Source organism: Sus scrofa, chromosome 15 (genome assembly GCF_000003025.6).
Source record: "Sus scrofa isolate TJ Tabasco breed Duroc chromosome 15, Sscrofa11.1, whole genome shotgun sequence".
NCBI classification, from domain to species: domain Eukaryota; kingdom Metazoa; phylum Chordata; class Mammalia; order Artiodactyla; family Suidae; genus Sus; species Sus scrofa.
The window spans coordinates 136,215,928-136,228,070 of NC_010457.5; the positions used below are offsets into that span (position 1 = coordinate 136,215,928).

The 12,143-nt window shown below is 51.5% G+C and overlaps 1 protein-coding gene across 1 annotated transcript in view; it reads right to left on the reverse strand.

Moving 5' to 3' along the window:
* The window catches only part of IQCA1 (IQ motif containing with AAA domain 1), a 169,544-nt gene that overhangs the window by 62,746 nt on the left and 94,655 nt on the right, over positions 1 to 12,143 (reverse strand). Inside the window, exons 9-10 of the mRNA XM_013984621.2 lie at positions 8,589 to 8,664; positions 56 to 162 (exon numbers count right to left, since the gene is read on the reverse strand). Coding sequence (XP_013840075.2) covers positions 56 to 162; positions 8,589 to 8,664 — 183 coding nt within the window. The remainder of the gene's footprint in view (positions 1 to 55; positions 163 to 8,588; positions 8,665 to 12,143) is intronic.

The following is a 12,143-nucleotide window of genomic DNA, read 5'->3' on the forward strand; positions in this document are numbered from 1 at the left end:
AACTAATTTTTAAAAATGCACAATCGCTGCAACAACAACATCAGTGCGGTTTTACCTGCATCCTGATCTCTGACTCCACCTCCTTCCGTTTCACCTCTTTGATCATTTCAGGATCGTAGCCCTGGGGGAAATTCCAGGATTCATCTCTGTTCTTCCACAGGTCTGTACTCCAGGAGGATAAAGAAAAAGAAAACACCTCTTTCGATGTGAAGACTAATGAAAGCAGTTTGCCCTGAGTAACCCAGTTTTGGGCAGGCCCTTCCCCGGTGCTCTGCTTATCCCTTCTCTGTACAACAAGCATCTTGCTGGAGATGCACAGGACCGCCGTGACCGGACATCCAGGGACAGCTACAGGAACAAAGGATTTCTGCCCCGAGAAGTTTGCGACAACCAACCACGCCCCTCCCTCACCTGGCCTTTCAATATGCTTTGTGATTTTGCTTCGGGGAGTTGGGGATGTTTTGGGGGCACGAGCCACTCGCCTCCATGCCTAGCCCTGCAATGAGCCGTTCTCTGCTCCAAACTCCGTTATTTCACTTTGTTTGGCCTCACCGTGTGTAAGGTACACAGACCTGCACTAACATTTTAATTTTCTATCCTATGTGGTTTTCTTTCACTTCCCAAAGAGAACATTTGTGCCTGCAGAATAGCTAAAAAATAAAGAAGACTGCTAATGTGAAAATATCTAATAAACAAATACGACAAAAAATGGTATTCCTCATGTGATTATAAACATATAAAAATAATGGTAATTGTGGGAGTATACAATTATAGGTGATTGTAATATGTTTTGATATTAATCTTATTCAAATGATTTCCCAAAACAGAGATTTTGTTGCTAATTCAATTCACCAATAATTTACCCTGGCCCCTATTAAAAGCCAACACTGAGAACACAAGCACCCACTACTTGCCCCTAATTCCCTTTTTTTTAGGGCCAGACCTGCAGCATATGGAAGTCCCCGGGCTAGGGGCCATATTGGAGCTGTAGCTGCTGCCCTATGCTGCAGCCACAGCAACACTGGATCTGAGCTGCATCGGTGACCTACTCTGCAGCTTGCAGCAATGCTGGATCCCTAACCCACCGGGCAAGGTCAGAGATGGAACCTGAATCCTCATGGACACTCATTGGGTTCTTAACCCGCTAAGCTACAACGGAAATACCTCAATCACTATTTGTGTATTATTTTTTGGATGTTTTCAAAATCATACACTTTTATACTTCCCTCTGGCCTTATCCTGGCAGGTAGGAGGATGGTGATAGAAATGTGACCATCTTGGAGTTCCCGTAGTGGCTCAGTGGTTAACGTATCCGACTAGGAACTATGAGGTTGCGGGTTTGATCCCTGGCCTCGCTCAGCAGGTTAAGGATCTGGTGTTGCCGTGAGCTGTGGTGTAGGTCGCAGATGTGGCTCAGATCCTGAGTTGCTGTGGCTGCGGCCCTAGGCTGGTGGCTACAGCTCTGATTTGACCTCTGGCCTGGGAACCTCCATGTGCAGTGGGGGTGGCCCTAGAAAACATACAAAAAGACAAAAAAAAAAAAAAAAAAAAAAAAGAGAGAGAGAGAGAGAGAAAGAAATGTGACCACCTAGAGGAAAGAAGGACAATTTTGCATCACTGGAATAAGTGGAAATAAAGCTCCTTCTTTCAGAAAGGGAATTCCAGTGTGTGCAGAGGGACAGGTCAGCTGGTTCCTGGCAGTCGCACTGGTTGGGAGGATCTCCCAGGGGGGACGACACTTGCCAGTCCCTCAAATTAGTGTTCAGAAGGGGACGGAAATTTTCTGAAACCAAACCTGCAACCACCACCAGCACGACCACTTCCCTGGGAACTCATCCCTGAGGCAATGAGGCGCTTCAACTTTGGGGGGCGACTGAGGGCCCCCGGGGGCCCAGGCAGCGCTTTTCCACCTCTGCCTGACAATGGCTATGGCTTGGGAAGAAAAGGCACCGTTGGTGGGGGGGGTGCCTGGATGTCAGGTGCTGGAGAGAAGGATGAGATGCAAGTGTCTCAACCGAGGGCTCCCCTATAAGCAGGACATGGGCTACTGAGACTGGCCAGCATTCTGCCCCCTGATACAGTGGACCAAGAAGGGGGGGCACTTACACTCAACACACAGACACACTGTTTCTGTCGCAGTCAGACAGAGACACAGGTCTGGGAGGACAGGGAGCAAGAACAGGAAAGGAAGGACACATCCGACTCCACAGCGCCTCTGCTTCTTCAACTCCAACCTTTAGAGGCCACTGCTTCTGTTTTCCGTTAAGAAGGTTGCCTGTAGCCTGAAATGTACAGGCGAGCCCATTCTCCAGCCTCTGACGTTTAAGGATATAACACGTTCCCACTCATACAGAGATAAAAAGTTGCAGATCAGAGAATGATATCTGTCTTGGAGGTTTATAGGAACATATGACCAGACCTACGTGGACAGCTGCAAGAACAAAGGATTCCAACCACAAGCGGTGCAACAACCAGCCACACGCCCCCTCGCTTTGCTTTGAAAAATGCTTTGCTGCAAGCCTTTGAGTTTGGGGTTTTTTTGGGGTGGGGATGAGCCACCTGTCTCTTCACATGGCCCTTCAACAAACCTTTCTCTGCTCTAAGCTCGGAGGTTTCGCTGTTTGGCCTCACTTTGCATCAGGCACACGAACTGCATTTGGTAACAAGAGGTGTCAACCACGAACGCAGAGAGGATGCTTGGAGAGTCAAGTGGGCAAATAGGCGAGAAAAGAGGGCGGAGCCTCTGGGTAAATCCCAGGGGCCAGGGATGAGTCGAAGAGGCAGGAAGGGAACGAAGGCAGGAGATGTGGTGCGAGCCAGGAACAGCCGCAGATCCTGAAAGATGGAGCAACAGGGTGATGAGATGCTGATGCTCCAGAACGGGTGACCTGTCAAGGGAACTGCCCCCAAGGGCTCTGACTGGGTGAAAACCCGTCCTGCCCCTTTCCAGTGGCTGGTCGTACTGTCCTCTCTCTCCTTATCAACCATCTCTACCTCTGGAGGTGAGAGGAACCAGGCAGGACAGCGGCTACTGTAAAACACTTGTGCCCCGAGAGCAGATACACATTCTCAAGGTGGAAGTGACGGATGCTGAGGGCCAGTGATGTCCTTCCTCTTAGAGGGATCTGAGCCAGGACCACGTGGGACTCACATGGGGGAAGAGGATCTGGGTATGCAGCTGTTTTCCTAAAGTGTGGATGGGTCCACAAGCCACAGGCTGGAGACCCTTGACGCCGCTCCCAGAGGTGGTCATGGAAATTTCTGGAATCACAAAAGGGTCATCACAAGCTGTGGCCACACACAGGTCGGTGGGGCCTGGCTCACTTCCTGGACGGTTGGCTGAGCAGAGGGTCTGGATGTCTGGATTCCAGGCTGCCCGCCAGCAAACTGAGGGCAGGGTGGCCTGGGTGGGGCCAGTCCTTGGCCGACCATGGTCTTTTCCAGGATGATATGAAGGAGGAATCTATGGGTGATGCGAAGTTTCAGGGACAGATTTTTGAAAATGACGAAGAAAGCACCCAAATCCTTTCTAGGGTGGCTACTGTGGATTGATAAAGAAATAGACAAGAAGCAAATCACAAAGGTGGTAAAATTTTCCTAGAACTGATGTCCCCAAGGAACCCCTCCCCAGCAGGGCCACCACATGAGAGGTGGCTCAGCCTTTGGGGCTCAAACGATGGAACGAGATGATGGGGCAGGAGAGGTTTGGGGCTGTGCCTCCCAGTGCCTGTCTAAGGGTGACCTCAGAGGCGAGGGTCAGAGTTCAAGGAGAAACATTACCCAGACGGGGCGGGTAATCAGCCTGGGACTGCAGTGTGGACAGGAAGGGGCAGAGGCTCTGAGAAAGGACGATGGGGCCACAAGGCAGAGGAAACAGCTCGAAAGCCGGGGCTGAACTTTCCCTGTTTTAAATGATCCTTCCCGCAAGCGCACGCCAGTCACAGAGGTCAATCCCGTTCACCAGAGTCGGGGCGAGAAAAACATGCATTGCTTACATTCTCTAGATCATCCCATTGATGCGAAAAATGTCAGCAGTCATGAATATTTGAGAGTTCCGTCTGCAGCCTGAAACCCCCAAGAAGGTGGATGGTTTGCGGTGAGCATGTACGGAGTTGAGTTGTAAAAAAGGCACAGGCAGTCCTCGGGCTCCTCCCTGGAAGGCAAGTGCTTCTTCTCCATACATGTTCTGACAACTTAAATAAGCTCAAACTGTGGGAAACCTCGACATGGAGGAATAATACAAGGCTTTTTATGTGTTTAAAATTGTCAGCTTTCCTCCTTGAAAACACTATAAAAGGTGTCACTGTGTTAAAACGTGCTATTCTCTAAGAACACGTCTTTTCTACGAGGGTTCCCCTTGGATGATGACAAAATCTTCTCCAACCACAAAACCCGTGTGTTTCATTAAGATCTTTTAGAGCAAAATTGCTTTGTGGTTTAAAGGAAGCCACTTTGCTTTTTCACGTGATAGATTTACTAAGACCGGGAAGCAAAGCGTTTAATAATGAGAGGCACGCAGAAGGTTCAAGAGAAAGGAGAGCAAGATGTGGTTATTTCTCTAAAAGCAATGGCATCTCGAGACATCCCCATTTAGGAGGTGTACCTCTTTTTTTTTTACACATAGAGCAGTTTGTAGTACCCTGTGCTGACTGCATCTCTGGACCCTATACATGGACCTGGTTTTCCTCTGAAACGTTGTTTTTCTCATGACACTTTTGCACAGGGCACTTCTCAATCCCTTCAAGAATTTCATGGACGTTTATAAATGCAGGAAGCCATTCAGGGCTCTCAAAGAAAAACAGCTGCCCGCTCTTTCCTACAGTAGAGAATGAGCTTTTATCCGAGACGGGGGAAAGCCAGGGCTTCGGCAGTTTTCACACATTGAGGGGTGATGTGGGGGTGGGGGTGGGGGGCTAATCTCAGTGATTAAGATGCTAATGTTTCGTTTGAGAAGGAAAACCTTTGATTTTTATGAAAAGAATTCTCTAATGAAAACTTTTAATTTCTGCAAATTACCAAAGACCTGGCAGATAAGGCATCAAATGCCCCAACAGCCAACTAGGAAAATCATGCTTCACGTTCCTTGATCGCAAGTGGCTTGTGTTTTCTTATCCTTGATGGAAACACATCACGCACAAGGCGTGAGTCGTTTCAAGAGCTTGGCTGGGCGGGTCAGCAGGCTTCCCGTGGGAACATTAGAGTAATTAATGTTTAATTAATGCGACACATTTATTAAGGTAATAAATTGATCGATAAACGTAATGTAATAAATGTATCAATACATTTGCAATAATTTATTCATTTTAATGCCATAAATTCATTAATGAATTCATTAATGTAATAATTTCTGTTTCTATCAAAATAATGCATGCACAGAGAGTATTACAAAGACTGTATTAAAAATTCCTCTTCCAGTTACCTTGTCCAACGGCACTCATTCCTACATTCTTTCATTCATTCATTCAAAATGCACTGAACAGATTTCAGATTTATTCATAAACCCGATTTGTTCATAAATCATGAAATCGGTGCCCTGCTCTCATGGGGCAAGCGGGAACCCACACAGGGATGTTGGATGGAGGGAGTGACGCGGGGTCAGGGCTGGGCACAGGCGAGGTGGGGAGACTGTCATCCCCCGTGGGTCTCAGGGAAGGCCTGAAGGGATAAGCATTCCAGGGAAGGGGAACAGAAGGTACGATGGCTCTCAGGTGGGAGGGTGAGTAGCCCGTGGAAGGAAGAGCACAGGGCCCACGGCGGGAGAGTGTGAGGTTGTTCTGCATCATGTGGGCTCCCTGAGGTCATCTCTGTTCCTCTCCCCAGGTCTAGAAGACGCTTACACCACTACTTCTGGAGTCATCAGTTTCAGACAGGAGCTCCCGCCTCCCCACTAAAGCAGTTGAGGACCTGGCCTCCTCTCCACTTTTCTTTCTCCATGTAGTTATGTCAGAGGCAAGGGGAGCCAGGTCCTTTGCAGCCTGACTGAGTGTAAGATGATACTGAGATGTACTTGGCACCTAGGACTGCCCCCGACAGCCCCCCTCAGGACCAATGCGAGGGAGTAACAGGAAAATGAAGGGGTGACAGTCGGGAAGGGCCAAGGAAGCCCCAAGGAGGACAGCTGGCAGAGCGCCAGAAGGGAGGTCCTCAGAAGAGAAGGGGCGGACAAATTGCCTAACGATTCAAAAGCTCGGGAACTTATCTCGAAGGCTGGTGACAGATCTGCAGAATAGGAAATGAAAACAGTACGCATAGACCATACACAATGTCCTGTGCGGTCGTGTCATGACAAATGGCTGCTACTGTTTGGGACACAGCTCTGAATCTTGGGGACAGCACAGCCAGGCCGGTGACCCTGCAGTGTGGACTACTGCGATTCCTAGCTGGGTCCCTCGGAGGTTGCTGCAGCCAGCCTAACAAGCCACCCGCCTTACAGCACTGTCCCTACCATCCGTCACCAAAGCCCCAGGTATATCGTTAGCCTGCTGATGGCAGGTGCAGCTTTGCATCTCCAGGCTAGTGCTGCACCTGCACACCGGACGCAGTCAATATCTGAGTGAATATGTCCGTGATGGGTGTTTCGGTAGTTACTGCTCAGCACCACTGCTCACCACTGGCCTTAAAGAGCTGATATTTTCATCTTGGTGGGAATGTCAAAGGGTGCACCTGCTATAGAGAACAGTATGGCGGGTCCTCAAAAAACTAAAAATAGACTTGCCACATGATCCGGCAATCCCACTGCTGGGCATATATCTAGACAAAACTATTATTCAAAAAGATGCATGTACCCCTATGTTCACGGGGGCACTATTCACAACAGCCAAGACATGGAAACAACCTACACGTCCATCGACAGAGGAGTGCATCAAGAAGATGTGGTACATAGACACAATGGAATATGACTCAGCCGTAAAAAATGAAATGATGTCATTTGCAGCAACATGGATGGACCTAGACATTATACCAGGTGAAGTCGGTCAGAAAGGCAAATACCATACGCTATCACTTATGTGTGGCGTCAGATACAACACAAACCAACATATCTATGGAACAAAAACAGACTCACAGAAGGAGAAGAGACTGGTGGTTGCCAAGGAGGAGAGGTGGGGGATGGATTGGGAGTGTGGGGTTAGCAGATGCAAACTTGTATACACAGCGTGGATAAGGAGCAAGCTCTTCCTGTTGGCACAGGGATGTTCACTCAATACCCCCAATGAACCATAACGGAAAAGAAAAAACAGAGTGGATATTTTCAGATTTGGATGACGGCAGGTCTTCTATTAGTACCCGCTGGTCTGGGCTTAGTGATGTCTCCCTCTGGCTCGTTGCTGGAAAGGTGAGTGAGATGGACATGAAAAGACAAAGCCTTCATGCCCTGGACACCTAAGCAGTGTTACTTTACCCACTGACCTCCTCCCACCTCCAGTTACAGCAGATGCCAAATCCTGCCAGGGTCAGCCTTTCCCTGTGCTTCTGCCTTGGTTCAGCATCGCACGAAGAGGGAGACCCTTGTTACGAGAGATAATTCTAGGAAGTGCACAGACATTCTTATTTTATATAACCAGCACATCAGGCTTTAATATCGTTGCTTGGGATGAGGCTCAGTTAATTGGGGTAAAACCATGAACCAATGTAAAAACTTATCTATTAGGTAAATACTAGTACGGGGCTGTCCAGATACGACTGGAATGAGGATGGAGGCGGAGGCGTGACAGATGTATGGGAATACTCAGCTCCACATCCTTATTGCATTTTTCAGGAATTTCCAAAGAGCACTAGTGGCCAAGGTCAGCTTGGCAGGTCATCCTGGGCTGGGATTTATCTCCAGGGTGGAGCAGAACCCAAGGAATTGGATAACGTTCCAGTCAATTGTAGTGGGAATATCTGCAAGACCCATTCAGACACTTGCGCATGGAGCCAGATGATACTCTAAGCAGGCTGAACGCGAGACAAAAGAATTAGGTGTCCGTTTTCAAGCACGTCTTAGTCTAATAGGATTAAAACATCTTACTGTACATACGGTATTGATTTTCTCAATGTAAACAATCCAGGGAAAACTGTCCGCCCCTTTTGTTCCTGGCAAAAGAATATTCAACTGGCCTCAGGCATTTAAAACAGAATGAAGGCGTTCTCACCGTGGCTCAGCAGGTGCAGCACCTGACTAGTATCCACGAGGACAGGATACTAAGCAGGTTCAATCCTTGGCTTTGCTCAAGGGTTAAGGATCCCGCCTTGCCACAGGCTGTGGTGCAGGTCACAGAGGAGGCTTGGATCCCACGTTGCTGTGGCTGTGGTGTAGGCTGGCAGCTGCAGCTCCAATTCAACCCCCTAGCCTGGGAACTTCCATATGCCACGGGTGTGGCCCTGAAAAGGACAAAAGAGAGAAAAATGGAAGTTTGGATTGTTTTCCTCTGGCTCTTTTGGCAGCGATACACCTTGAAGCCACCAAAGGAATTTGAAAGGAGGGACGGACAGAAGATCTTGGTGGCAAGGTGCATGTTTGCAGCCTCTCTTGGCCGGCGACCCAAGGCTGGGGCCATGCGGGGTGGACAGGGGCACCCCAGTCACCACGCAAATCCTCCTAAACTGACCTCGGTAGGTGTTGTTTCCTTCCTCCATCGTAGGAAGGAACACACTCGGTGACATTTTCCACTCCTCCTCTTCTTCCTGTGAAAGCAGAGTAACGCACCTGTTAGTTATAGGCCGGGTGTACCCATGGCGATCAAACAGCCAAAGACGAGTAACGCTCCTGTTAGTTACAGGCCGGGTGTACCCATGGCGATCAAACAGCCAAAGACCAGACATGGTGACACCTGCGACCACGGAAAAGCACAAACTGTCACTGAGCAGGACCCTAGGGACCCAGGACCCTCACCATGTCCTCGGCCTGCTTTTCGTCGAAAAATATTAGCCAAAGGATAAATTTAATCAGAGAAGTAAGAAAATGCAGATAGAAAGGGAAACAGACAAGACAAAATAATGATTGTTTAGCCATTCAACAAAGTCAAGGATCTTTAGTTCCTCCTCAAGGACTGGAGACAATATTCTGAGCCCCGTCCTGTGAGCTGTTTTGCAGACACCCAAGTCCCCACGAGGAGGAAGAAGTTAACTGTGTGTGGCCCAGAGGCACGCAGACCCCAGACTCGCTGGAACCAGAAGGTTGATGACGCTGCCTCCCTGAGACCTCACCACCCACCCATCAGAAGACTGTTCACAACTGACCATGCCCTGCTCCTGGACCCTGTAAGACTCCTCACGCCCCTTCCAGGGAGGGGCACAGTTTTGTGGACACTAGCTTGCTGTCACCCCTTTGCCTGCCAAAGCAATAAAGCTGTTCTTTTCCACTTCACCCCAAACTCGGTCTCCACGTTTCTATCCAGCACCGGGGAACAGAGGCTGAGTTTCAGCAACAATATTTTTTCCTGGTTTATGGGGTGAAGGTCCGGCCCCTTGTCCGCCCAACTGGGCAGGTTCCCTGCTGGGCAGGCTGGGCGTGGAGCGCTGTGTCCACCGACCGGGGTGTGGATGGTTTGGAGACCACCCTGCCTGCAGGCTCCCCGTTACCGCCTTCCAGACTCAGTTGTCTCACTGGGGTACCCCTGACCCTGACCCTGAGTCTGGGCCTGTGTTCTAATGGTCTGCTCCTTCTTTGCTCTGAAAGCTAATGCTCCCACGCCACCCTCTGAGTTCTGCCACCTCCTTCCCCACCACGTTCCTGTGACACAGCTTTTTCTTTTTTTTTCTTTCTTTCTTTTTTTTCTTTTTAGGGCTGCACCTGCTGCATATGGAGGTTCCCGGGCGAGGGATCGAATCAGAGCTGTAGCTGCTGGCCTACACCACAGCCATAGCAACGCAGGATCTGAGCTGAATCTGTGGTCTACACCACCGCTCACGGCAACACCAGATCCTTAAACTACTGAGGCCAGGGATCGAGGCTGCGTCCTCACAGATGCTATGTTAGGTTCTGCACCCTAACTGAGCCATGATGGGACCGCCCTGCGACCCAGCTTCGTTTCTGCTTCCTGTCTGTGTTCTGCACTCCTTGCCGGGTCGTGGCTGTGGGAGCACCCGAGCTGCTGCCTCTCTGCTTGCCTGTCCCCTCCTTGGGCCAGGGGGCCAGGAAGCCAGTCCCGGGCCTCCACCTGAGCTGGAGGTCCTGCTGGCCTCCCTGGCCTGGGTCCCCCCGTGCACAGAGAGCACGGCCACACCATCTTTGGCCCCTGCTGCCTCTGTGCAGCCCCATCAGAGCCTCGGGAACTCTGCACTGCAGGTGGGGGCTGTGCCCCGACCCCCAGCAGAACTTCCCTCCGCTCTAGGCTGCCAGGGTCTGCTGCTCCCAGCAGTGAAGGGCCAGACCCCGCAAACACCCATCTGATGTTTCTGCACAGCGGTTATACTTACAAAGCGTCCGGTGCCAAGGCCAGGGTCATGGTTACTGTCACCCCATGAGGACAAAGAGAGTGAAGCTTGTCTACACTGTGTGCGTGAGGAGTTTTCCAAAGCACGGGCCCTGGTCTCTGCGAGGCTTGGAGGGAGCACAGTGAGACACGAACTCCTGATGACTCTGGACAACGTTGGCCACATGCTGTGGCGGTGGGGCAGTGCCTGGCCCTGGATCCCCCCATCTCTCCCCCACAGGGAGCACCCAGCCCTGGATCCCCCCAGCTTCCCCCTCTCAGGCCGCATGGCAGCCAGGACACTGCGGCTCGGAGTGATGAGAGCCCCAGGAGGAGCAGCGTGCTGGGAGACTCTCACTTCCTTGGGTGGGGGGGTCATGGAAGACCTGCCTGGAACCACGGCTCATGACACACACAGGGGCTGCTGCAGCCACGTGGCGGGGGGCACCTGCCTTGCAGAAACTGTGAGCAAACCTGGACCCAGAAACCTCAGGGGTTCCAAGCCTATGGACCTTCCAGGACCCCCAGGAGATCCAAGCTCACTGGGGAAGGAGCCCACCCAGATACGAGTCCCAGGACCCCCGGTCCCTGGAGAAACATCAGCGAGAGAAGCGAGAAAATCAGAATTGAGTACAAGATGTGTCCTTGGAGGACAGAGACGATGCGCGGACAGAAGGGGCTGCAACATGACTAAGTGGCATTGTCGGCATCTTCCTTATCACTGTCCTCCTCTCCTCAGGTGTCACAAGGCATCCGCGGACCTTTTGTGTTTTTTACTTAATGTCCTGCCGACCAGTCTTGCTGCCCTTTTTGTTTCAGGTACTCAGATTGCCCTGGATTTCGCTTCTGGGAGCCCCTACAGATGGTGAGTGTGAGGGGGAGGGAGGGAGGAGGAAGCTGAGGCTGGGGATGAGGGGGCAGGGGGAGGGGAGGAGGGGGAAAGGGGGGAGGAGGAGGGGGAGGAGGGGGGAGAAGAAGAAGCTGGGGAGAAGAGGGGGAGGGTGGAGAGGGAGGGGAGGAGGAGAGAAGGGGAGGGGAGGGGGGCAGGGGATGGAGGGGGAGGGGGAGGGGACGGAGGAGGGGGAGGGGGGAGGGGTGCTCCAGGGAAGGGAGCACAGTGCAGGGGAAGCGCTTTCAGCAGAGGGACCCATATGTGTGTATCCGAGCTGGAAGGCTATGCTGCCTCTGGATAATGGGAAGTCAGGTGGGCAGGGGTTTTTGGAACAGGGGTGAGCAGAGCATACAAGGCTGGGGAGACAGAGACAGGAAGGACCTCGGAAGGCCTGTGAGCCCGGCTCTTCCCAGAACGGGACCTTGATCTGAGAGCCGGGCAGCCGCCTGGGGATCCGGAGCAGGAGCTGGCGTGAGTGCACCTGCTTGTTGGGCCTCACTCTGGCTGGAGGGCGGGGAAACGCTGGAAGGGGTCGGTGGGGGGGGGGGGGCTTCTCTTTGACCAGAATTCATTTTCCTGTCTTCTTCCATGGACAGTTCCCCCTGGTCCGAGGCGAATGTCCCTCCTCTGTGAAGCCGTCCTGGATTCTCACAGGTCCCAAAGACGCGGCTCTCACTCAGGGGCATCTGGTTACACTCCCGGGGGGCCTGTTTCTCTGAGCAGAGTATTGGCTAATTGTGAGCCTGTCCTAACTGCTCCTTGGGATGTGGGGCCTCCATGAGGGAGGATTCCATCTGGCTGCTGTCTTGTGCCCCATATGGAACCAGCATAGGGCCTGGTCCCTAAATAGGTGTTTA